The sequence below is a fragment of the Corapipo altera genome, unplaced genomic scaffold (assembly GCF_003945725.1).
Source record: "Corapipo altera isolate COAL_440 unplaced genomic scaffold, ASM394572v1 104, whole genome shotgun sequence".
Taxonomy (NCBI): Eukaryota; Metazoa; Chordata; class Aves; order Passeriformes; family Pipridae; genus Corapipo; species Corapipo altera.
The window spans coordinates 2,611,798-2,638,335 of record NW_020884920.1 but is presented as its reverse complement, the minus strand read 5'-3'; the positions used below and the strand labels follow the sequence as shown (position 1 = coordinate 2,638,335).

The window sequence follows — 26,538 nt, the reverse complement described above, 5'->3', positions numbered from 1 at the left end:
AAATAGGAGTGTCACTGGGATTGTTTCAACAGAATCCAACTGGAGTGTGGTCAGAGGGATGGTAAAGGTGGCCAAACAGGGAGGGAAATAACTGCTCAGGAGGGAGAACAGACAGTGGGTGCGGGCTGTGGCTTCTTCCATGGCTATGCTACAACCATGGCAGCTATCAGACTGTTCCCCTCAAGTTCACAGAAGTTGAAATGAAGGAGGTGGCAGCATCATAAACATTCATTAGGATCCTCTTCAGGTGGAGGGTGGGAAGGAACAGTGATTGTATGACATGAAATGGTTTCCCCAGTGCTGCCCAGTGGCTGTGCATAAAGAGTAACTTCTAGAGCCAAGTAGTTTGGGGATTGAATGTCAATGTCTTTTGACCTTTCTGCTTTCTCGGGGTCTCTGATATCTTCTTAGTGTGATGCTGCTGTTGACACTTCTTTAAAATGTCTTAGACCTGCATTTGTACCTGGAGATTTTTGTGTGGTCCATTCTCTGAGCATCTCAGAGAAAAAAATACTGGACATACTGCAAACCAGACCTGTCAGTCAATTCACCAGTGTATTCCTCCTAAGTCTGTGCTTTCATCCCTCCTGTCTCAGCTCTTTGGCTATTTCGTTCAACTTAATACTCTTTACTGATGTTCCATGCTTCTAGGGGATCAAAAAGATAGTCTGAGTCCTTTAGATATGTGTGAAAGTTATATGATGATGCCCTTCTACCAGTTTACTCAATGATAGCTTGAAAACTTATAACTGGGCAAGGCTGTTTCTGAAGTATTTATTTCTTTAGGCAGATAGCTCAGGAAAATGTTGAATTTGCTGCTTGGAGCAGTTAAAACCCTTCAGAATCCAATAGTTTGCCCCATAGCCATTCCTCTTATTGTTTCAGTTTATCCATAAATCTCTCTTATTCTTGTAAAATCGAAATGAAGATGAGATGACTCTCCCCATATGAAAAGATTTCAGTGCTACTTGAAGTCTCCTTGCACTGGCAGAAAAAAAAACAATTGAGCTTTGAGCTTGAACTGAGAGACAGATAAGATCACCAGGAGATTTCCACACTAAATGCAGAATATATTCTTCTCTAATGGATTCTTAGTGCTGTCTGGCAAGTAATTGAATTACTTGGGTGGGAAGGGAGAGGGGACTGGGTTGTTGTCTTCTTGTTGTTTGGTGGTGGGTTTTTTTAAAGCTCCCAAATTTTGTGAGGGTAGGAAGGAAACAGTGGTTTCTCTCTGCATGACAAAGGATGTCTGTCAGACATAGGGTAAGCTAATTAAGATGTCACTATATGTACATGAGGGTGATGAGGCAGAAAGGACCATCACTTCCTTGGTTCAAGGGGCTTGTCTGTGTCTTTGCTTCTATCTACTCACTGTGAAATCTGCAAGTAATTCGTGCTCTGGGGGTAGAAATGGGGCCACTGGGTAAATCTGGCCTCTCTCTCTCCCCCACTGGAGTAAAGCAGAAAATAAATCCATTCTTGCTCTGCTGCAATTACTAAGGCACTCTGACTCCAGCTGGGCCATAGCAAGGATGCTGGTTCCTGCTGTCCCACCGTCGCCAACACTGCTAAGCTCTGTCACCACAGCAGTGCTTGCAGAGGGTAGCACTGGCTCAGCTGGGAGGTTTCCACAGCCCATCTCTTTCAGGGCACAGCACGTGAGGGCACAGAAGCAAAGCAGCATCTGCCTCTTTCCCACCCTTTTGTTTAAAAGTACGAAGTATGTCCTGATAAGCCAAGGGAATGATGGAGAGAGATAATAACACACCCTTTGGTATATTCTTTGGAAACACTCGATGGCCAAGAGGTGGTCCAAGCCTTACAGCCTGCATCATTGAAAAACACTGAACAACAGCAAAAGGGGGGGGGGGGGGGGAAGGGATGATGATCAGGGAAATTGCTATAATGGTAAGATAATTAGAACACAGAATGATTAACATTAGTCAGTGTGCTGCATTGGCAAGGACTGTGCAAGTTGACATAATAGGCTTCTTCCATATCAAATGTGCAGTTTTTCAGCATTCAGTTTAACACTTTCATGTGACTTTTAATAGAGTTCACAGCTGAAACAGGCGTTTGGTTCTCATGTGACATTGCACAGTACCTTTCCTCTCCTGTGGCTACTAGAAAGACTTTGTTTCTCCTTTGTGTCTACTGATACTGAAGGATAAAAGCGCTGCCCTCACTGTGAAGTCCTTCTGCATTATTTTGAACAATAGCCTGATGTGAGTTCCTAGGCATACTCTTCCTGTTGTGCCTCATGGAAATGGACTTCCCTTAAAAAAGGTCTCTGAAATTCCAGAAAACGGTCATCTTCTTCTCAAGAAGAAAATATAAGGGCTTGGGATACCCAATACTGACATTCTCTTCTTAAAAATACTTTCATAAATGTCTGTTGCATCAGAAGACCCTCTGTTTGTCATCTTTACCCTACTGCTTGCAGATTCCCCCTGCCAGCCCTCACATGTGTGCCCTAGTGATTCCCTTGGATTTGCGAAAACTAAACTGGTGCAGGAAATGAGATTTAGCACCACATTTAATAACTGGGTTTGTAGCCTGATTGAGTTTGGAACAGAACTTTGAATGCAGAATGACCTCAGTGAAACCCATGTGGTCCACATCTCTTACTGGTCATTGCAGAACAGTAAACATTTGTTCTCCTTCATTACTACCAACACCACTGGCTCATGGACCAGGGCATTGGATGTTTTGTCTCCCTCCATTTTCCCTGGTTTCTTCTGATTAGCCTGGTGACGTTTTCCCAGGATCTGCAGTGGCTTTACCCTTGCTTTGATTAGACATGGGCTGGTGTCTGATGTCTGTGTTGGGGCACTTGCAGCACCGAGATCAGATACATCCTTCATTGAAGCTGATAAAATCTGATGGTGCTCTGTGGCAGAAAATCCCCTAACCTCATAGTGCTTTTTTTTCCCCCTTGTACTCCTTTACTGTGTAAATAAAAAAGTCTTTTTTCCTTAAACTGTGGGAGAACTCAGTGCCCAAATCCCCCCTCTCCGCTCGGTGCGGGGCCCTCCGAAAGGAATTGCAGTCACGCAGCTGTGCAGTGAATATGTAAAGGGTGTTCTGTGTGGTTTGTATTTTGTGGATTATTTTCTCACTCCTTTTGACCCTTCCTCAAATGAAATTCCTGCACTTCATCCGTTCCTCTGGGCTGGGCAATCAGCAGCTACGATCGAGGGCTGTAAGGAGGCGGTGGTCGGGCATACAAAGCAGTCGCATTAGGACTGAGGAACCAGGACTAATGGGGAGCAAGGCTGGGAACAGAGACAGAGAAATATGGCAGAATAAGATTCATTAGGGATCAGATTCAATAACTGTTAAATGATGAGAAGTTTATGATCAAAGGCTTACTTCAAGCATTTTAATGACACAGTCATTTAATCCGTTTAAAGCAGATAGATAAGGAGTTAAGTGAAATCTACAGCAGTCGCCTTTCTGAGCTGTTTATGAACCTGTTCCAGGCTACAGATCACTGTGAAAGGCACAGGATGGATGCTTGCTGTAGTAATTGAATAGTATATAATGGCCTACCAGGCTTTACAGGCTGATTTACATACAAGGTCAGTAAAACTTAATGCAAACACTTGTGGTTTGTCTTTAGTGTGTGTGGTTCCTCTGCTATTTTTAATGTGTACACTGCTAGCAAGAGTACTGAATGAAGGAAAGGGCAGAATTATTTTAAAGTCTTTCTGTATCAGGATATTTAATTCCCAGTGGGTATATCTCCTCTAGAAGAAGGTTTGATATCAGCTGTTATGGTGACAAGATTCAGATGGGCTCTGACACTCAAACCCTGAGGTCATCTCCCACAGGAATTACACATCTGAAAAAAACCAGGGGTGTCAAGGGGGTACAGAAGTTGTTTCTCATGTTTTCCTCCCCCTGTTGCACTTGTGCCACCCTCCATCCCTCTCTTGGGGACTCTCTTCAGTTAGTTAACTTCCTTCCCAGCTTTTCTTGTTAAACATTTATAAACTCTTTGGACAGTTGGATGGCACTTTGCTGCCTGTGCCCACGGAGTACAGCTCAACTCAGTCCCTCGATCTCACTGCCTTTCAGCCACCTGGACACCACAGATTTACAACTGGAGTCCTGCGTGTGCCTTGCAGACTGCACCTTTTTCTGTTTCCCAAGTAGTCATTCTCCCCTTCAAAACTGTCCCAACACACACACTCCTGGGTTTATAATGGAGCTAACAGCTCCTATGTCCCACATTCTCCTTCCATAGGGGAGTCCTTCCCGTTTATTAAGCCCTTAGTCCCGTGCACACACTGCTGTGGAGGAGCAAGCAGAGGGGGCTCTTTCTCTACTCACAACTCGAGGCTTGTCGAGCTGCTGGAAGCAAAGTAGTGGCTGCTGCTGCATTGTTTAAGACAGTGTTACAGCACGGTCTGTGTGTGATGCAGACACGGGATCAGAGCTGGTATCAAGCTGGTGGGGAACAAGGAGAATTTCCCAAGGCTCCAGGCCTTCTTGTTTTCTACTTACTCAGAAAGTTGCTGTCCCGCAGTGGTATTGATTAATTTTAAAATAGGGAGGTGATAAATGGAGAGTTCAGGTGGTTCTGGTAAATGTGACTGCAATGGATGAAGGTGTTTAAATCGAGCCTGGAATATCTTCCCTTACCTCATGCTGGTTTTCTTGCTCGTCCTGGGAGGGATCTGCTGACGTCTGAGAGCAACAGCACGGTCCCATGGAGGGACCTTCTCAGCTCTTTTCACTTGTGCTTTGCACAGAAACCACCTGCATCCTCTTCCTCCAGCTTGCCTCTCCCACAGCAGCTCCCTTTCTGCTGCGATGTTTGGGATGCCTGTCACAGCTGCTCAAAGGCTGTGTGTGTCTGAGAGAGACCAGCCAAGGCTGAAGATTACAAATCCCTTGCAGCAAGCCCTGGCAGCCAGGTTGTAGATCAGGTTTTAAGCAACCTTGGGTCCACTGTCAGTCTGCATGTTCCCATTTCCTGAGAGAGAACTGGAAAATAGCTTGCTTGTTTGAAAATAAGTATAATTTGTCTTTTAAAATGTTAGCACTAGCAGACAGATCTCTCGTTACTTCACTTCCCTCTTGTTCTTCAGTGTCCCTTCTTTTTTTTTCCAGCTACTGTTCCTTCCCAAGAGCTTAGAGACTGAGCACTTGAGAGCACTTGTAGGAATTAATATACAAAAAAAGTGGATTTTAATCCATCTTCTGCTTCCAAGTACCTTCTTCTTTGAGGGTGCCTGTTGCACTCCATTTTCACATGACTATTTCAGATCTGGACTAGCAGCAGCTGCCCACATGGGGACTGGCAGTGCAGCACAGTGACTTACCCACAGTAAGAGTAGTTTTCCAACCCTGTGTCAGGGACACAGGAATGAGTCAGGAATCTCCTGAATACAAAGGGTTAACTGGTAGTAATGCTCACTATTCTGTGGTAGTAGTCTAGCAAAACCCATCCCTGACAGAAGCACAGGCCAGCAATAGGGTTGTCATAAGCAAAAAACTCAGGCTCTTTTCTTTACTTTTTTATAAATGTTTGGTCTGGAAAAGTAAAACCTCCTACATAAATGTTCATGAGGGGTAGAGGCAGGAGAGGAAGCTCAGCAGCAGCAAGGAGAAGATGGTGCCACAGCAGAGCTGGGGATGGGTAGCACTGCAGAGTTTGGGGATGTGGCTGTTTTATTGACAGACACAGGTCTAGCAGGCAGGAGGTGATGCAAATCCCAGCTCTGTTGTGGGTTCGGTGGAATTTATGGATAATTTCCCTGAAACTTGATCCCTTGTGCTGCGAAGGAGATGCTCAGGGCCTTGGCCACAGCAGTCTCTGTTGGCATGATGTGGTTTGGAGAACACAGAGGGAGGGAAACAATTCTAAATGAAAATGGTTTTGCCAAATCCACCAGGTTTGGTACACTGTCAGATTCTGGCACAGTTAAGTTTGCCTGGAGCTGAGCAGCTTTGGCCCCTCTTGGGCACAGCTGGCTGATCTCACAGACATCGAGCCCTTGGGCCCCGAGCTCCTCCCAAGGAGGTTACATGAACTGCCTGACCCAAAATTTGCTGACCTTCTCGCCTGGAAGAGCAGCACTGCTGGTTTCACTGGTTCTTTGCCTGGCAGTGTTCTGTTTTGAATAGGAGACTATCTCATTTAACAGCTTTTTGAGAGAGGCAAACATATTTTGTGTGTGGTTTAACTTAATATACAGGCTGCAGAGCTGACGTGAAGGCACTGATCAGTTCTTACAGTTGAGATAACATTCAGAAAACAAATTAGAGTTTGCGGTTGGTACGGATCCAGGCAGAATTCATAAAATTGAATAGTATTTTCAAGTTCAGTGTGGACAAACTCATTACTGATCCAGAGAAACCAGGCGTGTATTGAGGAATTAGGAGTGTTTGGGATTTTTTCTCATTAATATAGAGAGGCAACCATGTTATGGTCTCCTGTAGGGCTTTTGCAGTGTGGATTAGAATTACTGGCAGTGTCAAGGAGATAGCTGGGGGGAACCAAGTTTGAGATTAGTGAACTGGGTTTATCTATTGCAGTGAAGCTGGCTTTCTCAGTGGGTCAGCTCATGATGTTCCATGTCTGTCCTGAGGGCAGAACCATAAGTTTTTAGCTGTCTGAACCTGTGCTTGATCAACATGAGGGACCACAGTCATGTTGTTGTTATTGTGACACGTGCATGCTAGGGCAGACATAAAATGGGATTTCAGGGGGAAATTGTGCTTGTTCAAGGTGTTTGCTTCCCTGCTCCCCTTCCACTCTGCAATCCTTCAGGTGCCTCCCCAGAAGTGCTCAAAACTTGATGGCAGGTGCTGTCTTCAGAGGGCAGCTGTGGGAAATAGATGGGGAACTGGCAGCAGGATGTTAGATGGAAATGAGAGAAATAGTTTGTTAAAGCTTTGGCTTTAATGAAGATGAACATGTGTACAGAATGGTTACTTTACAAAGAATGTGCACACGTGTGGTCAGGAGTGATGTAGATAGAGATGTGTTTGTGTTTTTTGACTTCTAGAGATTTCACATCTCATCTTTGTTTCTCTCTTCACCATCTCCCAGCAAAGTAGAAGTTCTTAAATTGACTTTACTCCCTTTAAATCAGGATGGAGACTCCCCAGTTTAAAGCCTTGGGACCAAGAAAGATGGCAGGTGACAAACCTGTTTCCATTCTCTGATTTTTTGCACTCATAATTACCAAATAACCCTTGTAGTTTTCCACTGAGCTGGATTACATCTGTATGGATCAGCATCCACGTGTTCAAGTTGTCATTATGACTGTGAAAAAGACTTTTCCTTTAGGAGAAAAAAAGCATAATCTCAGTGGCTGGATCTTAAGTGTCATTCTAATTTTCCAGTACCTGAGGATTTGAGCAGCTCTGCCACTCTGGAATATTGAAATGAACATAGATTTGAAAGTATTTTTATATTTAGAAACATTGATTCTAATATAATTTCTCTACAAATTAAAACTCTCCTTGAAAAAGATTAAACTGTCAGTGATAACATCTAGGTTCTTGTTATGTCTAAGAGGAATAAATGCTGAAGTTACAGAATTGTCTGGAGGCTTATAAAGTAAGAGGAGGAATTAATGATATGAGAGAGAATGGATAAAAGTATTGGATAACAATTTTTTGAATAGGAGGAAGTGGAATGAGTTGAATTAAGAGGTTTATGGCCAAAAAGAATACTCATTTAGTCTGATATAACACAAAAATACAGTTTTAAGTGAAATGTGCCCAGTGACTTGTGGTTGCTCCATAGACTCTTTTTAATAAGATATCAAATATTGATTTAAAGACACCAAATAATAGGCAATGTATTAGTTTCCCTGGTTAGCCATCCCTATTAAAAATATATATTATTTCCATTTCTCTGGCTTCACTGTGAACTGAAGCTATCAGGTTCTCACTATGCTTTTGTTTGCTACATTAAAGAACCATTTAGTGTCAGATTTCCACCGAAGACCCTGATCAAATTGCTTCAGCCTTCTCTGTAGCAAATGAAATAGTTTGATTTCCATTTATTTCTCAGTGGAAGGCGTGTTTTTCAGACCATGAATCATTCATGGAAGTCTTCTCACAACTTTGCTTAATTTTCCACAAACCTCTTATGCCTTCACACCTCACCTGGGCATGTTATTGCTGTAGGGGTCTCATCAATGTTGCCTTCAGGGACAATATTGTTTCTTTACTCCTACTTAATGATACGTAAAGATCCTCACTGTTCCTTGGGTTTTTTTCTCCTCACACCATTAAATTAGAGGTAATCCTTAGTTATTAACTGTGGCCAAAAGCCCTCCTCACAGCCAGTCTTCCAAAAAGTACCTGCTGTATTGTGCACCTGAGACTATTCTGTGCTCCAGGATGTCTCACAGTGCATTTGAATTCATGGGAAATGATTGTGCCCAGCACAATCAGATTTCTAAGTTATCTTTGTGGGCCTCGTTGTTTGCTGCAATTCTGCCTTTGTGTTATCTGCATATTTTGGTAGGGATTTATTATTTTCTTATGTATCTTAGCGAACGTGTGCTGCATACAATCAACCAAAGAAGCAATTCTTGTTGGAAATGTCACTATTAGTTCAACAGCTTTTGGGCTATTTAAAAATTGCCATAGTCTGATTTTCCATCATGCTGGTTGTAAAAGAAAATGTGATTTTGATACCGAGGCAAATATGTTACAGAATTCCTATTCTGTTATGTCAACACAGTTATCTTAGTTAACTAGACTTGAAATCTCTTCAAGTCTGTTTGACAAGACCTGTTTTCCATGAAATTGTGTTACTTGCTTTTTCTGATCTTTTCTTCTAATGGAGCCATGTATCAGCCCTGTCTTGTGAGTTAAGGAGATTCAGTTTGCTGCATTCTGGAAGCTTCATGAAAAGTGAACAAGGCAGCAGATAACTCGATCTGTATGAGGCGAGCTGGTTAATCTCATTTTTCAGTCTTCACAGTCTATTCGCCAGCCGGTGCTGCCTCATTCCAACTGCAGTAAAACGTGCAGATCAATACTGCCAATGGGTGATTAGCAAGTTGCAAACTTCAGTAAGCAAATACATCCTAGTCAAGGCTTGAAGTTGGAGAAGAAAGTGGAGAAGGAGTGATCGAATGGGCTTGAAATAACGAAACCAGATATTTCCTCTGAAGTGAAATGTAAGCATTGTTGAGCTCTGTTAAGCAAGATGATGGCAGAGATTTGTACTCCTTTCACAGTGATTACAGAAAATACTTTTTTTCTGAAATCACTAACATCAAATGTGCTTTCCCCTTATCACCTCTCTTGATCTTTTTTTTTTTTTTTTTGCTGTTGACCTGCTGGAGGATAAAAATGTCTCAATTTATGCAACTGAGATTTTTATTGTTATTCTTGAGGCCATGTTTTGCTGGTTCAGTCAGATGAATTCTGAGGTGATGGTCTACTAGTCAGTCTTAGTTTCAGGCAGAAACTCCCTGGTTTCTGTCTGTATATTCCAGATGCACCAAAGGCAATTTTGGGGTTCTGCTCATGAAAACAATTCAGAATAAATGCCTTTAGCTCCCTCTGAGACAGGGAGTGCAGCTGAAGTAGCAGTAATTTTAAGGTATTAAAACTGCATTAAAAACAGAACAGTGACTGAAATATGAAAAAGGACCAGGTAATTGCTACAAAGAATGAAAATTGCATTTCCCTAGCAAATGTGGTCTGACCCCTGAAAGTCAGGGTGATCGTGTGCTTAAAGATGCCGCCTGAAAATCCGTGGTTAGAGAAGTGCAGGAAGGCTCTCTTTCAGGTTCCAAATGAAGTTGAAAAGATGCCTTCTCAACTGTAGCCAGGCTGTGTTTCTGAGTTATGCATGTGTTGTCTAATTAAAACTTAATGGGAAAGAAGTAACTACCACAGTGCAGGAGCGTGTTGTGGTAACTGTTGTGTAAGGCTGAACTGTCCTGTCCTTGGTGGTTTGTTGTACGAGGGCTGGAGAGCTGGTTTCTCACTGAGAAACACTAGAAAACTAGAATTTCTCCTCATTCACAATTTTCTCTCCTAAAAATGTTGTGATACATGTTGGCAGTGAGGAAAGTGATGATAAAAATGAAAGCCTGCATTTTATATGGCAGGAAGTACTGTGTTTTAAATGAGGTTTTGGAGGATCTTAACAGTTTAGAGGTTGACCTGGCAGTCATAATTCTGGAAAAACCTGGCAGTAAAATTTGAAATCATTGCCCCTTCACATCTCTGTGCAAAATGTGCTGGTTGCTCTCCAGTCCATTAGCAGAGTGACGTAAAACTGGTGAAATAAAATCAAACAGGAGGCAGGACAGTTGTATTTCAGACCATTAAGTCGCGCACTGTTGTTCGGACAGTTTTGTGTCTACTAAATATATTTCAAGATAGATTCGGGCTGGGTTTGGCTCAACTTCGTAGAGGTCTAAGCTTGAAAAAGGAAGATGTGTTGTTGGGGATGAAGTGATGTAAGTCAGGTTTAGTATGTTTGACAGAGTCATTTTGCTGATGGGTTGGTGATCCCAGTGTGATGTTCTTAAGCGTTTTCCCATATGTTTAGCTCATTTTGCATTTAATTGAAAAGGGATGAATTGTAATTGAAGCTTTGCAGGCAACCAAGAAGTATTTCCCCCTAGGGAAAGCCAAGAAGGTGTATTTAAGCAGATGGTTGTGCTGATATAAGTCACCACCTGGACAGTCTCACCCAGCACAGGAGGTATGAAATGGTGGGGGATGCACCTTATGTCACCTACAGAGGTGCAGCTTAAATTGTAAAACCTGTTCTCATGCCAGAAGTGTTTTTCTTTTTGTCATAGGAATAGAAAGGTTTAAACTGAAACTTTGCTCCCTAGCCAAGGCTCAGGTGGATCCCTTGTGCCACCTATGGATGGCTGCTCCTCCTCTCCCCTCTGCACCATCTTACCCTGTGATGTTGCAGCTTGAAATTCTCCTTCTCAGCCCAAGAGTTTATTGCCATATGGAGACTTTCTGGGTCTCATCAGTACAATGGGTAAAGCGAAACCAAGTTACCAGCTCTTCTTTCTCAGGCCATATGTAACTAGTGAGGAGTATTGACTTAGTTTTGATGTGATGTCGTTTATAAATATGCATGAGGATTTAGGGTTATTTAACTGTGCTTTTTAATTCTCCTTGCATTGCTGACTCTTCTAGTCGAGGGTTTCTTTGTATGCACAGCAAGTTGCTCTGTGACAGCCCTGTTCTCACTGCCTGGGACCTCTCTAATGTTTGTTAATCCCAAGTCTGTAGAAACTTTTAATGTTCAAGGAATAAAAGGACACAAAGTGATGCCCTTCTGCATAGGGACCAAGGGAGCAGAGTCCAGCTCTCTGAGAAGCAGGGTGAGGAAACTTGGGGCCAAAAGGTAATCATCACAAAGTGGGTAGAAGAAAGGAGATGTAGGAGACCTTTTTCATGCTCCTGGAGAAGGAGAAAAGAGCTCTTTTTGTCAGGGATCTTACAACTTGCTTAAATTAAAAAAAAATTAACCTGGTCAAATGGTGAAAAGGGAGGGAAAACCAAACATTTGTCTATTTGCCCTGAGGAGATGGAAGAGAATGTACCCTCTGAATCGATATTTGTATGGTTTAGATACTCAGATTTCTTACTTGAGAAAGAGCAGAGCAAATAGAAGAGGGTTCTGCCTGTTTGACACATCTAAGTGAACCTGCATTAACTCCTCCTGGTGAATAATGTAGATAACTACGTGGATAACAGGATGGTATGTACATGGATATACGTTTTTCTGGGGCGTTGGAAGCTCCGTATCTGGTCTCTCACTTTTCCCTCTACCAAATTATCCATTACTAGAGGACTTTCCTCAGTGGCTGGCTGGACACTGAGGTGATACTGGGGAAGATGAGCTCTCCCCAGGGGCAAGGCAACCTCCACATTGCTGAGAACAGAATTAACTGACAAAAAGATGAAACTTGGCAGTTTCACTGTAGCTGCTCTTCCCCTCAGTGTGTTGCAGGGACATGTTTTGTTTCCCTCATTCTCATCCTCTGCTTGGCCAAAGCAGAAGGCGCGTGGGAGGTGATAACCTCTCGCAGCGAGAGGCTGCAGTGGAGCTTGTTTAACCTGGAACACATTTGCTGTAAAACCCACTCAGACACTGCCCGGCTGCTCCAGGAGACTGTCAGAAATGAGTCCTCCAAACCCTTTGTGTCTGTCACAGTTTCTGTAGGATGTGAGAGGGAGCTTGACTTGCTCTTTAAGTGGAAGTGCTTCCAGCTGGAGGCTGGGAATCTGTTAGTGACGGCTGGCGAGCTCAGGGGTGCAGCCAAGGCCGAGGGTGCACCTTCATCCACTGAAAGGCAAGGGTTTGCTTTGTACCCTGCCAGGTCAGAATTATACATGTAAGGATATATAACAGTACTTTTAGATGCATTAAATTACAGGATCAAAACGTCCTGGTGTACTTGGAGCCTTTAGGAGATTGAGCATTGCTGTTTAGGGTGTCGTGGTTGACCGCAGCATCCAGCCTATGCCATGTGTTTACTGTACAAATACACAGTGTGATTGGCAGGTCTTCTTGTCACTTACTTTTCAAGCTTTTATATGCTCAGATAAACTTTGATGCTTCCTGCCATCAGATCATGATGGCTTTTACATAATTTTTAATTATGCATCTTTCTTTTTATATCAGATACTATCTAAAAAAAATACCCGTAGAGGTTTTGCTTTTTGCTAATGAGATCCATTAACTGGAAAATCCTATTACATTGCAGTTTCACTTTCTTTTATAAAGTCTTTAAAGTGGGACCTCTGCTGTCACACTTCACTCTGACTCTTCCTGTCTGAGTACAATGGGGGTCCTAGCCTGGCACAGCCACTTCGTGTTGCTTCTCTCCTCTGGGATCTCCCCTTGAAATCCTATCTGAATTGACTCCAAAGTAGAGCTTTACCATGAAACACAAGATTACAGAGACGTTAAAGCAAGATTTATAAGATATTGTTGGGAGTGGTTGAATATCTGGATTGCAGTAAATACCACAAAAACACCTAACTTGCAGCATCTTCTGTCTTTCTGGTCTTCTGAACAGTATCTGTATGTGCATGCTGCAGAATATTAAACAGAGCAGCAAAGAAATAGAGGGTTTTTTTAAAAAAATTAACTATGTACTTCTCTTGAAAACCTGGATTTGGTCTGACACCTCTAAACAGTATTTTCAACCAAAGTTACTTCATTTGTATGGGAAAGTCGATAGAATGTTTTTTGAAATTCAGATCTGGGAGAGCCAGCATTTCTCACCATATAAAGTTAAGTCTTATCTCTGAGAAAGAATTTTTATAACTCACACTATAAGCTCTTTGGGGCTGTTTCCAGAACCTGTGTGCTTTTTATTTTCAGTGTCTTTATCAGAGGTTTTTGAACCAGCACAGGTCTCCTCTGCACGCTACTAGACTGTAAATAATAGGAACTTTTTATGGACTTTGTTCTCTAGAAAGACAGGAATCCTTGAGTTGAAAAAACTAGTGTAGAAACCCTGGAATTCAAATCTCTAGGTGGTAACAAACCATCCTAGAGCAGACTATGATTTTCTTCCATTTCAATAAAAGGAAGAGCAGCAATTGAAAAGGACAGTGAACATTTGAATGCATTTTTTCTTCTAAATTATCCCAAGTCCATGCCATTCCATATCTCACTGTCCTGACTCTTAACCTTCTTGTCACGTTTTTTTGCATCCCAGACCTCGTCTGAATGCCTCACTCAATGCAAATTATAGTCTTGCATCCTACAGGGAACAACACATTTGAAAGGGGTATAGAGAACAGATCTCCTTTTAAAACTGTACCTGAAGGGCTTCAGCACCACTGCAGAGGCATTTTATTTTATTACTCCTATTGCAGCAGTGTCCAAAATGTGCTACATGTTGTACCAAACGATATGGTCTGGTGTTAGAACAGTGTGATTAGAGCTTTTTTGTCTGTGATACAGACTCCAACCGCCTCCCTGTCTCACTGCTAATTTGCTGTAGATGCTGTGGTGAAAGAGGCCATAGGGAAGAATATCAATGAGTGTGGGTCATGTGGAGGATCCTCTCAGGAAGGAAGAGAAAAAACCCTGTAGAAGCCTTTGTGGGAGGAGCAACTGATCCAGGTGTTGGAGGTGGCATTACTGCTGGAGTGGACAAGGTGACGTGGGGTTACTCATTGCATGTGAGGTCAAGGATCTGAAATCTGTTGTGCTGGTGGAAGCTCTGGAGGAGTTACTGGGGATGAACAGGCATAGCTCAGGCTGACACAAACTGTCTTTACCCTCACTGTTCTGGAAATGGATGTTCAGGAGGCCATAGGAGAAAGGTTGCCTGAATTAAAGGGTGTGGGCAAGAGGTCACATCACCTGGACAAGGAGAAAAATATTCCTGTTTCATGGAAGAAGTAGCAGGCCTTGGACTAAGAACTGGCTAAGAAAAGGATAAAAAGCTTGCCCAAATGAATTTCTGGTGCCAGGTTTCAGGGTTGTGTGTGTGCAGATGTTCACACAAAGATGATGGCGAGAGAAAGAAGGTGGGTAACTGGCAAGAGACCTGGTGGGAACAAATGAGCCTTTTCCCAACATCCAGCACCTTCTGTTTTTCTTTTTTTTTTTTTTCTCCCAACTGTTTCTGATTTCAAGCATGCACGTACTGGCAAAGCTGCAAGGAGCAGGTGGTGGTTGTTGCTTATTTGTTAGTTTGCTTTGTCTCATCTTTGCAATCCATTTTTGTTAATACAGCTCCTGTTCCACAGGCTTTAAAGATCCCTTGGTGTAGTTATCTTGTGTGACAGAGGGAGCCGGGGCGGGTGAGCGTGCTGTGCTTTGTGCACTGGGTACAGAGGGAATTCTTTGGGATGCGGTTTACTTTAGGTTTTACTCTAATCACTTTAACAAGCCTGAGCAAAGAAACAAAAAGAACAAAACCAAGAAACAGAATTTCCATTAAAATGGCATTTCCTGAGGTAGGATTAAGCTTTCTGAGACTGCCTTGTACTGGGTGCAGAAATGCCTCCAATAGGCTTTTGTACAAGAGAGTTGAGTAACCAATATATTTTTTTTAAAGCTGCTAAAGTTAAAATAAAATACAGGTAGACTGAAAAGAAGCTGCTCACCTGTATAGCCAGGCAGACTCTAGTTAATAAGCTACTGCAGCAAGGGCTATAGTTGTCAGGGACCTTGCATGTGCCGTTCAGATGATAAATTCCAATTTTGCCTTCTTACTGTTTTTTTGTTCTCCCATCTTTGAGTAAAATTTCCAACGGGTATTGATGCAGGACTAACAGCAGACAATTCTTGACATAAATGCTGAGCCATTAACTGTAAGCTGAAGATAAACATGTTCAAAGACGACTTCTAATGATATGTGACTTCTCTGCTTTCATAACTCAGAGAAAGCAACGGGGTGTTTATTAGCTGTGTGCAAAGCCCATGTGGCTGTGTTTACCCACAAATACCACATGTTTTCAGGAAAGCCAAAGGGTAATTCCAGAAAACCAAAAACCTTAGGAGAGGTGTGCATTCCTGTGGCAGCTTGAACTGTGTAAAGGATCCGTGGTCAGGAGGAGGCACTGGATCCCAGGAAGAAGCTTGCAGGTCCCCAGAAGCAGCATCAGCCCTTTTTTTTTTCCCCACACAGTTGTTTGTTCACTCCCCCACCTCAGTGGTGCCTTCTCTTGTGCTCAGCATCCTGTCACTGCAGGTGGGGATGGTTGGGCAGAAAGTCCTGTCTGCGGTCACCAGTCTCAAGTGTTACTGACCAAGGTCCCTGAGCATCCCCTGGCCTTCATCCCTGTGCATTTCTCTGATCTACAGGGTCTTCCTTCACTTTCAGTGTCTTTCCTCCAGCCAGGATCGTCACCTTCTTTGCAGACCTTCTTCTTTCTGGGATTGCTTCTCTTTTTGGGACCCCATCTTCACAGCGCCACGTTTCTTTCTGGAACCCCTGCTTTTCCCCATCCAAATAGCCTAAATCATTGATCAGCTTCTAATCAGCCTCCTAAGGCTGATTCTGTCTCATGTCTGTCTCTTTGGAGGACTCAGGATGTGCCACTTCTCTTTTAATCCAAGATTTACCAAAATTTATAATCAGGCTGTGCCTACAGTGAGGAGGTAACATCCTCTGCTGGAGAGTTTAAAAGTTCAGTTTTGGACATTCACCACCTGCATATACCCAATTATCTGCTGTGTGGTAGTGTTCACAATTTAAGCTAGTTTTTGCCTAAACAGCTAAGAAGTGGAAGCAAGAGCATTCCCTGACCAGTTGGATGCTTTTCAAATGCTCCCCTTCCACTATCCCCCAGCTGATGTTTTATGTTTTATATTTGTATACAAGAAACTTTCCCATCTGTCTCCTACAGCTAGATGCAGACTTTATTTCCAGTGTTCTTCCAAGGTAACTACTGACCCATTTAGCGCTGATATCATCTACTAAGCTCCTTAAATTGTTTCCGTTTAAATTCTCAAGTATTGTGAATAACTCATCCCAGTCCGGAAACCTTGGAGATCTCTCTCTGAAGAAGTCAGCACGGAAAGAAATTCCTTGGCTGGGGAGGCAGCAGCGCGTGCTGCTCGTATTTGGGTGGCGCTCACCGCGTGCGAGAGTCGCGCGAAGAAGAAACGGTCCTTTCCTTGAAGAGCTTCCAATCGCCAGCCTTTTCTCAGCAGGGGCAAGCACAAGCTGTTGTATTGCCAGCGAGCAGCAATTTAACTCAGCTGTCCATATGCTCCGCCAGAATTTATTGTGCTGCTCAGAAATCACAATCTTTTAAGGTTGATAGATACCGAGACTGTGAAAGAGATAAGGCGCTTAAGTGCATGTCAGCCTCATCCATGGGTTTTGACAACTTTGCTTTAGAGAAGCATTAAACAGGCGGAGCCTATGAAGAAGTCAGTTGAAAGTCTTTGACAGTGCCTGCTGACATGGTATCCTGACAGTCGTTGCCTTTTTGGGATGTATGGACTTCTTTAATTTCATTAGTAATGTTAGATAAACATATTCACAGCAGTGGAGACTATTCCCTTTGCTACCAGCTCTACCTTCTGATCAGAAATACCTGCAGAAGATGAATAGACCTTAAATGGGGCTGTTAAGCACTGAACGTTTCATCAAATGTAAAGTAGTCCACATGGTTTTAAGTACTTTATTCTTACCTGTGTGCCTGTGAAAGTGAGTGGAGTAGAGAGAAAAGCTTTTATAGCTCCTGGAGAAAGACATCACTGAATTGGGACTGTGCAGTTTTCAAACAACCAGGAGGAGAGATGCCAAAATAAGTTCATCCCTTTTCAAGGTGCTGTCACTGGCAGCTTTCATTGTTCTTCTAAACAACTTCTCTTCTAAAGGAAAAGTTTCTGTTTTCCAGAGATTAAAGCAGTTCTGTCTTCATTCATTGCTTTGGCACTTGACTGATTCTTCCCTAATGGGCAGATTACTTAGGAAGTTTTTGAGCTGTAATTTCGACACTAGACCAACATGCTGACTGTTTGCCGATAATATAGTTTTAAAAAATGACACATAGCATCAGCACAATTATCTCCTCAGGGTGGTTTTTTCAAGCTGGGAGATGGAAGTGAGAAGGGAGGCAGCAGCATCTGACTTGAGCTTGTACCTCTGTTCTAGATGACAAATTGGCCCTGTTGCAAATTCTTTTTTCTATAGTCTTTTGTCAGAAAGTTTATTGATAGCCAGAGTCTTACTAAATAGTTCTGCCATGTCTCAGAGTGTTCTTGGAACATATTGCATTAAGCCAATATTTGTGTGTGGCATCTGTGGTGTCTGTCTCACACAGTGACTGTGCAGTTGGGACAGGAGCAGTGGGATGGTTCTTCTCGGTGGTCTATGAGAGAGTTTCCCTTGTGCATTCCCTGGGGCATGTGCCTGGAAGGTTGAGGATAATGCATCAAAACAAAATTATTTCACAAATCGTAGAGCACATTAAATGTGGACTCAACAAATCATCTCTGTAAAATGTCCGATGCCCTTCTGAGAGCACAGAAATGGTTTTGCTGCCTTAAGCACCAAATCAGCTGGTTAGGATCTTGCTTTCCAGGAATGAATAATCCACTCTTTTGAGTGTCAACCAGACTTGGTTGTAATCAATCAAGGTATTTATTGCTTCCCCCTAAATTGAAGCTCTGTGTACATTTTTCTGACAAATCGGAATTACTTGTTCAATGTTATTCCTTGAAAGAAGAATCGATGAATGCCAGCAGTTCTCTCTCTGACTCTCCAAGTCATTTACTCTTCAGCAGCTCTACAAATTTCAGTTATTGGATAAAATAGGGGTAGAGAGGAGATACTGCTGAGAAACTGGTAGTAATGTATCATCTTTGCTCTCTGAGACACTACCCATGATGTGCTGATGAGCAGAATGAGCTACCAAGTTACCTACTGAATGAGCCAGGGCCAGAGTGGCTTTCCAACAGAGGGATGGTCTATAGGTCGTTCACGGATTGCATCCCCCAAGTGTCTCATATTTCTGTATTAAGGCACCATGAGCTTAAGTGGGTTTGGTCAAGTCTTGCATTCAGGCCAAGTTTCCAAACCTGCAGCACTCTTTTCATACTTCTTGGATAAACCAGGGATACATTACTGTTTGTTCCAAGGTGCTTTTTAACTCTGTTAAGCAATACCTCCTTGCATGTGTTGGTTCAGCACAGAAGCAGCATCTGGAGCTGCGCCTGGGCAGCTGTTCAGGGAGTCCCAGCTCCTGTTCAAGGAACGTGGCTGTCTCTTCTGTACCCGCCTTTCAAATGCCACTGTTTGGTGTTCCTCTTCAGTGGCCCAAGATTAGAAATTATTTTATAAACGGGCAGATCTGTTTTAAGTCTCTCCCAGTGCCTGAAACACCGTTTTTCAGACTTCTGCTGCAGAACTGAAAGGACAAAATTATGATCAGTAAGACTAATTTATTGTGGGGAGAAGAGCAGTTGACAGAGAAAAACAGCAATTTACATTTTCCAGAGCTAAAGGGACTCCAGGAGGAGGTTGTTTGCTTTCTTCAGTCCCTGGTTTCCTACCAGCATTAGAGTTTCATGTCTTTCAAATGCTGGTGGGATTTTAATGCTGCTTTTCTGTCTGTTATATTTAGCAGTTTCCAGCCGTGACTCTTCCTAGAGCCAACCCTAAACCCCACATTTTCACGACACAAAGTCACTTCCAACCTTCAGAAATTTGGAATAACACTCCGAAGGATCGAAGCTGTGATACTATTTTGACTTTCTGCTTTACCTGCACATGAGACTGATCCCTTTCATCAGACGTTGCCTCTGGTCTGCAGCGTTTCCATGGAAAACTTCGTGCGTTTATTTGAAACTCCATAGGATGTCAGTAAATTTCCTGGAGACTTAAGGAACGCTCTCCTTGGTGCAGCTGTGTAAGGCAACAGCATGTTCTGGTGGTGAGGAGGGGCAGCTCTGGAGATGTCTTTTATTTTCTTTTCTGCCACAGTGCTGCTAAGGAATCTGGAACTGGAGACTGCATCTCTCCATACCTGCACTCTCCTCACATACCAGACTTCAGGCTTTGCTGTCTGCTTTTTGGGCTTTAGGTGGTAGTTTCCTGTGGGGTTTGTGCAGGACCTGGCACGCTGGGATCTGTGTCTCACTTGGTTTCTTTTAGGCATTGCTATAATATAAACCAGCTGCACTAATATTTTAGCTTTAGGGAGAAATGTACTGGTTTGATGTGTGCTGTGTAAAAGAAAGAGAAAGCTGCTGCCCCTAGCCCAAAAATGTGGGTAGCATAGCAAATATGTTAGTGATCTCCCAGAAATGTTAAATGAGATGGATTCTGCCACAGCCTTCTTTTCACTGTGGGCTTTTAAGATATTTGCCTGTCTTGGTGTAGCTTCAGAATGATGTGTTGAGGAGAGCTGGTGAACCCCAAAAATAAGGCTGAGCCCTGGTGCTGAGTTTTAAAACATGATTTTTCAAGGGGGCCATGTTATAAAAGGAGAGGATAAACAGTCTGGAAGATCTGTAACAGCCAAAGCACTGCAGCTTCATGACAGGGCTTTATAGAAAGGCCAGAGAGATGACAGTAAAGAGTAAAAAACCTGCAAAATAAACAGACTGGTGCACTGTGGGTTGCAGCAGTCTCCAGGTGGGCATGGCTTTCCTCACACCAGGATCCTACTGCTGCCCCATGCCACATGTGAGTGTCTGCAGTGATGGTGATCCCTACACTGGAGCTGGAATGGTGGTGGCAGCTGGGACAAGGATCTGTGAACTCTGCCTGACCTTGGCAAGGGAGACAGGACCAGAGCTGCCCCTCCTGGCTGGTCAGAAGCAGAGGCTGTGAAGGGTGAACCAGGCTCTGCAGTGCTGATATCAAGAGCATCCTTTTGTTGGCCAGTGTAAACCCTGTCACAAACTTTGGGGTTGAATCTCTTCCCTCAAAAGACAAACACAAGAGTGAGGAGTGCCTTGACCTGTCTGGAAGAGTCCTGAAGCGCAAATAGCATAAGAAGGTAGAGAGATGGGTGTGGAAACAGGTTTGTAAATGCCAGTGTGTCACTGGGGAGAGTATATCTAATAAGGTGGTGTTGCAGCTGACTTTGTTCTCCCTCTGTTTGACATCTCCAGGATGCTGCTTGTGTCCTTCAGTTCTCTCCTAAATTTATTGTGGCCAAGGCCAATGTAAAAAAGCCCAGAAAAGCATCTTTGACCACAGTGATGGAAGCTGTTATTTTGTGAGAGCCCATAAACTTGTCCACTCTCCCAGCAGCCAGAGATGCTGGAGGATGCTCCCCTGGCATGGCCCAGTTACGGGGCTGTTGTCCATAAATTTGTCAAGCCTGTTTTTGAAGCAGTTTTATGTCTGCTGCCAGGCCCTGGGGCAGCAAGTTTCAGCAGTTCACTGCCTGCTGAGATGCTTTACAATATGTGAATAGAGTATTTTCAACAAAAGATGTTTGGGAATGGGATCTTCTAGGGTCTCTGACCAGCAATGACCAGCAATGCAGGATGAAGTTGCTCATTCTCTCCTCTGGTGTGCTTGAAAAAACCCCCACATAAAGTTCTAGCACATCTTTAATGGAAATGAAATGATAAAATTGGGATAATACCTACCTCATACTGCTCTTGAGGATTAATTAATGTTTACAAAATCACTTTAGGTCCTGAGATTTAATTGAAGGAAAAATATTACCATATAAAATACCTTTTTATGCAGACACTGCTATAGGGTTTCAGCTGAGTAGAGTGCTGTGGTAGCACATGCTTTACTACATTTATGGTCATGAGGCTTCCTGTAGTTTATGTGAAAATTTTCTCTCTGAAATCACAAATGTAACATCAGTGTTTTTCTCTCTCTTTGAAAGAATATTAGTTTGCCATCATAGGATTTGACTGACTATTTAAACTGCTGTAAATACAACTCACCTCTGAGAAGAAAGAATGGAGTATCTGTTCCCTTGCTTGGGACAAGCTGATACAACTTGCTAATGACTCCAACTTTGGAGTCACATGGATGTTGCTGACTCATATGAGCAATAAATCAGGCTGGTACTGGGTGTCCTGCTGTAATTTAAGGGTGTATCTGGGTGTTCATTATAAGCTCCTGCTATCAAGAGATTTAAAATACAGTTATAAAACTTCATTTCTGGAGTTAAATTTAACCATGGAGATGTCAGCCAGGGAGCAAATTCTGTTGAGTGGAGTGTTTCTATATTTTTTTTCTGGTTTATTTGTTTGGGTTTTTTTAATTTGTTATTTCTTTTTTTGTTTTTGTTTTGAGTGTTTTTTTAAAGATGGAGTAGAAAGAGAAGGCAAAACAACACTGGGTTTGACCGACTTCAACTGTTGGAATAGAACATTGTCACTGCATAAATGTCACCTTTTTTTTTTTCCTGTTGTAACATTTTTTGGCTTCACAGAGCAGTACAGATTGGGTGGACTCAGAGGTTGGATCAGTTACTCAATGTTCTTCTGTCGTTTCTGCCACACAGGGCGACTATGACCCCAGCAGAACCAAAGTTCTTCATTTCAGCATGAACCCAACGACTCTGGCCAAGCAACAGCGCAAGGAGGAGCAGCAGCAGCTCCAGGAGGAGTGTGAAAGGCTGAGGGAGATGGTGAGGGTGCTCGAAGGAGGCGGCTCCGTCTCGGGGAATCTGGAAGGAGTTGGGAGTTTTCAGTCACCACAAGAAGTTGCAGGTAGGCTGCTGGCTTCTGGTCCTGGAGATGCATTTATTCATCCATGTTGCCAAAGGAACTGACTGCAGAAGCAGATGGAGACGTTGCAGACAGTGTGCTTTATGTGCTTGATGGAGTGGTTATAAGGAAAATGAAAAAAACTGTGTTGATGCAGGAGAAAGTGAATATTTGGTGGCAATCCTGTGGCAGTTGGTTGAGGGTGGGTGTTAAGGCTAAATAATAATGATACATATAATTTGCTCCTGATAAATGAAATACCCATACAACAGCCCTCACAGGCTGGTGCTGCTGATGGAGTGAAAGGAAATATTTCCTTCCTTTCAGGGCTGGTTTAGCCCTTGAGGTAGTACAGACAGCAGGAAATAACTTTCATAGCTGCAGGGAAGCAAGTGGTTGAAATCTTTTCAGACCTGGCTTAAAACAAATTAATATTGTTTATCAGTGAATATGTGCCCCATTAATCACAGCTACATTCAATACTCCATGAAAGCAGAGCACATCTTTCACCAAGCTAAATATGTTTCACAGGATCTGTGGCTCTCCAGTACAATCTCTCTTCCCTTCACGTACCTGAACGAGACTTTTTAGTAAAGTAACCCCAAAATCAACACCTTCCAGACATGCTCTCAGACTCTGTAAATCAAGGTAAGGATGTTAGTAAAGCCCGACCGATCACCTGCAACACTGTGAGGGACCAGGCAGAATCGAGTCATACTGCAGAGCCCAGGAAATCTTACTGCTGTAACTCTCCCATGCCCTCAAACCAATTTTATTAGAGAAGAGAAGAATAAAAGAGAGCTGAAGGTCCTGGTGTGTTCCAGCTGCACATATGTGGTCAGTGTCCTGAGGTCAGGAGCCTCCCTCAGATGAGGCTGAGAGAGCAGAGCTTTTCTCAAAGGCCACATGTGCTGGAGATTTCAGACCCACAAAAGGGCAGAAGAGAATATCTTTCACTGTTATGAAACCAAAATTCTCAGCAGCTTACTTGTTTTCCCATCGCTCAAACAATGGCACTTTATTACTGCAGAGAATGTGTTCATTCCGACATCTCATAGTGGATTATGGCACTATATAGCCTTAAAAATATGATGGTGAGAAGTGCAGATGGGGTGGTTTATAAAGTGAAGAGCTGACTGGATGCTGGAGGTAAGTGACAACCTGTCACTGCTGCTAGTGGATGTTTTAACAAATGCATAAGCATGAAACACTTGGCAAACATTTAGGAGAGACCGTTGCTGTCCGTGGGAACTTCCAGTCTGAGACCCCCACTGAGCAGTTCTTGGGGATAGTTCTTTCATTGCAATTTGAATTTGAAATGCACTGGGTTTTAGGGGTTTAAGTTGCAGTAGATGCTGGTACCCAGATGTCCTTGTCTTTTGTTATGTCTCTGAGTACCTGGCACATCTGATGCTGCAGGTTCACAGGGCTGGCAGTGCCCTGTGAGCCCAGGGAGGGCAGAGAGGCTGCAGAGGTGAGGTCAGCTCTGTGTCTCTGCTGCTGCTGAATGAACCTCTGGGGTATCATCTGCAGTAATTAGACCATCTCTTCTGGGGGAACGCATTTCTCACATGTGCCTCCTGTGATGTTTTAGTCAGAATTATTATTCTGCTGCCTTTCATGCAGTTGCTTTTAGCTGTTTGTGAGGTGCCTGTGTGCTGGGATGTTACCAGGTTTGTTGTTAGCTCAGAAGGGATGCATTTTTAAAGCTGTTTTCTTTTCTGCCTTTGATTCCAACAGGAAAACAAACAGCTCACTGGGTTTCAGGGTGTTTCCAGCCTCATATATGTGATCCCTTTTTTTTTTTCCTTTTACCTCAGTCCCAAGCTACATCATTGTGACTTTTGGTCACCAGCTCAGATGGGAGAGAGCATCAGCTGCAGAGCCTAGCAGGGTGGGAACTACTTCAGTGTCATTTATCACAGTCACAGAAGGGCCCTTTGCATTCTCAGAGTGCCTGTAAGTGCATAGGGAAGTGGTTCTTGTAAATAAAATGGGGAAAAAGAGCTGTTAGTGAAGGATGGAGGAACCCTGTGGATGACTCTCTTTGAGACCAGGGTGAAGGTGTTAATAAGCCAGGTTATATGGAAAGATCTTGTGTTTTTCCTTGTATTTCATGTGCTTGTTGCATCTGTCAATGCATGGGGGCACATTGCCATAAATACTCCTAAACTCTCCTTTCTGCTGTGGGAATTCAGCAGCATGGTTGGAGCATGAAGGCTGTTTTATTGGGATGTGCAAGAGACACTGAGGATGTTAGGGTGCTGACTGCAAGGTTAGTGGGTGATTCTAAGCTGACTTTAAATCAGCCAGGTGAATGCCACATTTGTCCTTCTTGCTGGGTCAGGGAAGGGTCCTGGTGGGTTGGGAGACAGCTCACTGAGTGTGCTGTGCAAGCTGCATCCATTTCTGTGTTGACTCCATCCTGCATCCGCAGTGTGAATGCAGCAGCTGTTCAGCAGTGGCTTAACAACATGGATTCACATGGCCAGAAAACTCACACTGTCTCCCTCTGGATAAGAAATGGAAGGTACAGCTTTTGCTGTTTTCTTAGGATCTCCACAGCTCTGCCCACAGGAGCAGCTGCCATATGCCTTCCACTTCAGTGTATTTTCAAGGTGTGAAATGGGGAGAGTGTGGCAGAAACTCCCTCTGCTCTGTTTGTCACTGTGCAATTGGCTGCCCCAGGGAGGGGTGTTTGTTGTGCATAATAAGGGAGCAGGTTTCAGTGAGGTTTGTGAAGCTGTTTCTCTACAAAAATAACAAGAATTGGAGTTTTTCTTGCACCCCTTTCTGTCAGCCGCAAGACCCATCTGTCTGTTTATCCAGCTCATTCGTATAACACATGCAAGAGGCAAATTCAGTTCTCTGAGCTTTTGGGGTGGGAGGTCCCTGCTGTCAGAGTTGAATGGGATGAAGAGAGAGAGAGGACAGAGTAGGAAGAGTGTGGACAAAAGCTGAGAGGACAACAAAGGTCATATATATATAAGTTTTCATTTTCCCTTTAGATAAATAGAGGTAAATGTAAGATTTTATTGTCCTTTTTTGCCATATAACCCGACTGGCCAATTGGCTGAGGTGAGGCATTTAGGTGGCCAGTCAGGTTTGCTGTGTTCAGCAAGCTTATGTGGTCTGCAACAGCTACACTTGTGGTTCACAGAATTATAAATATACCAACCAAATAAAAGGCATTAAGGACAATGATGTTGATGGTTTTGATAATAATGTATTGGCCATTATTAAATTCCTTCTTTGGACTGGAGGGCAGCACGTTATTTCTGATCATAGTTCCGACTCCTGGATAGGTAATAAGAAAATTATTACTGTGGACGTTAAAGCTCATTAAATGTGACTCTATTAAAAATCAAGGTTATGCTGGACTTTAAATCTCTTTGAGCATAACCACTGGAGGCTGCAGCACAACCTGGCAACTTGCCACGTAGTTCAGTGGCCCTCTCCTCTCATTTGTGCCGTAATAGTCTCTGTTCAGGTGGGGACCAGGGCTACTGCAGGGAGAGCTTTGAACAGCGTGAGCTACAAACATATGCTGTCCTTTTCCAAAATATAAATTTGCACTCAGGCTCGTGTTGTACTGACAGAGCAGGTCTGTGGCTGCTGCACTCCGGGCATGGGCTTTGCCTTTATGGGTGTCGTGTTCCTCTACCGGGGCTGGGTTGTGTAAGAGCAGGGTGCACCAAGGTCAGACAGCCATCTGGGGAGAGGCTCCAAGTCCTGCTGTCTTGGAAACAGGGATGCAGATTGTAACAGCTTTGGAAAGGTGGCGTGGGGCATTGCTGCCCAGACTTGGAATCTGTTCCAGTTTTGCATTTCTCTTTCCTGTACTCTTCACACCTTCCTCCCAACCCCCCTTCTGTATTTCAGTCTGCATTTTCTCCTTTTTTTTCTTCCAGCTCCATAGCTTTTTCTGTTTTTTTTTTTTTTCTTCTGTTTCTCTCCAGGCAATTTTTGTTTAGATCTTCCTTTCTTTTGGTCTTGTGTGGTCCTGGTGGGCCTCTTGATTTCTGGCACTGCTAGAGATGGATTTGGATCTTAGTTGCAAGCAAATATGTAGGTGGCAGCTAATGGGGAGCTGACAGAAGTAATGACTTGTAGCGAAGCAGAGGTAGAAATGAGAGAGAATGCTTCAGGTGCTCGTTATCTCTATTTGTGTTCTCATCTTAAAGGTGGTATATCTGAAGGTAGGAATGGATGACCCGTGGAAGCTGGTTCCTGACTAAAAGAATGCACTAATGTGAATTTTCCACGAGCACTCATGATTTATTGCTATCCCGCAGGTACAGCGGAGCATTCCCTACTTCAGGCAGCCTCTCCCTGTGAGAAAGAGGAAAAGTGCTTTTAATATTCTTTCTGGTGAGAGACAGGCTGGCACCCCTACCAGGAAG

The 26,538-nt window shown here is 43.4% G+C and overlaps 1 protein-coding gene across 3 annotated transcripts in view; it reads left to right on the top strand.

Moving 5' to 3' along the window:
• MAD1L1 (mitotic arrest deficient 1 like 1) overlaps window positions 1-26,538 on the top strand; it is a 353,651-nt gene that overhangs the window by 207,897 nt on the left and 119,216 nt on the right. For all 3 annotated transcript variants that reach the window (XM_027656701.1, XM_027656702.1, XM_027656703.1), the window contains one exon: window positions 21,931-22,138. In XM_027656701.1, coding sequence (XP_027512502.1) covers window positions 21,931-22,138 — 208 coding nt within the window. The remainder of the gene's footprint in view (window positions 1-21,930; window positions 22,139-26,538) is intronic.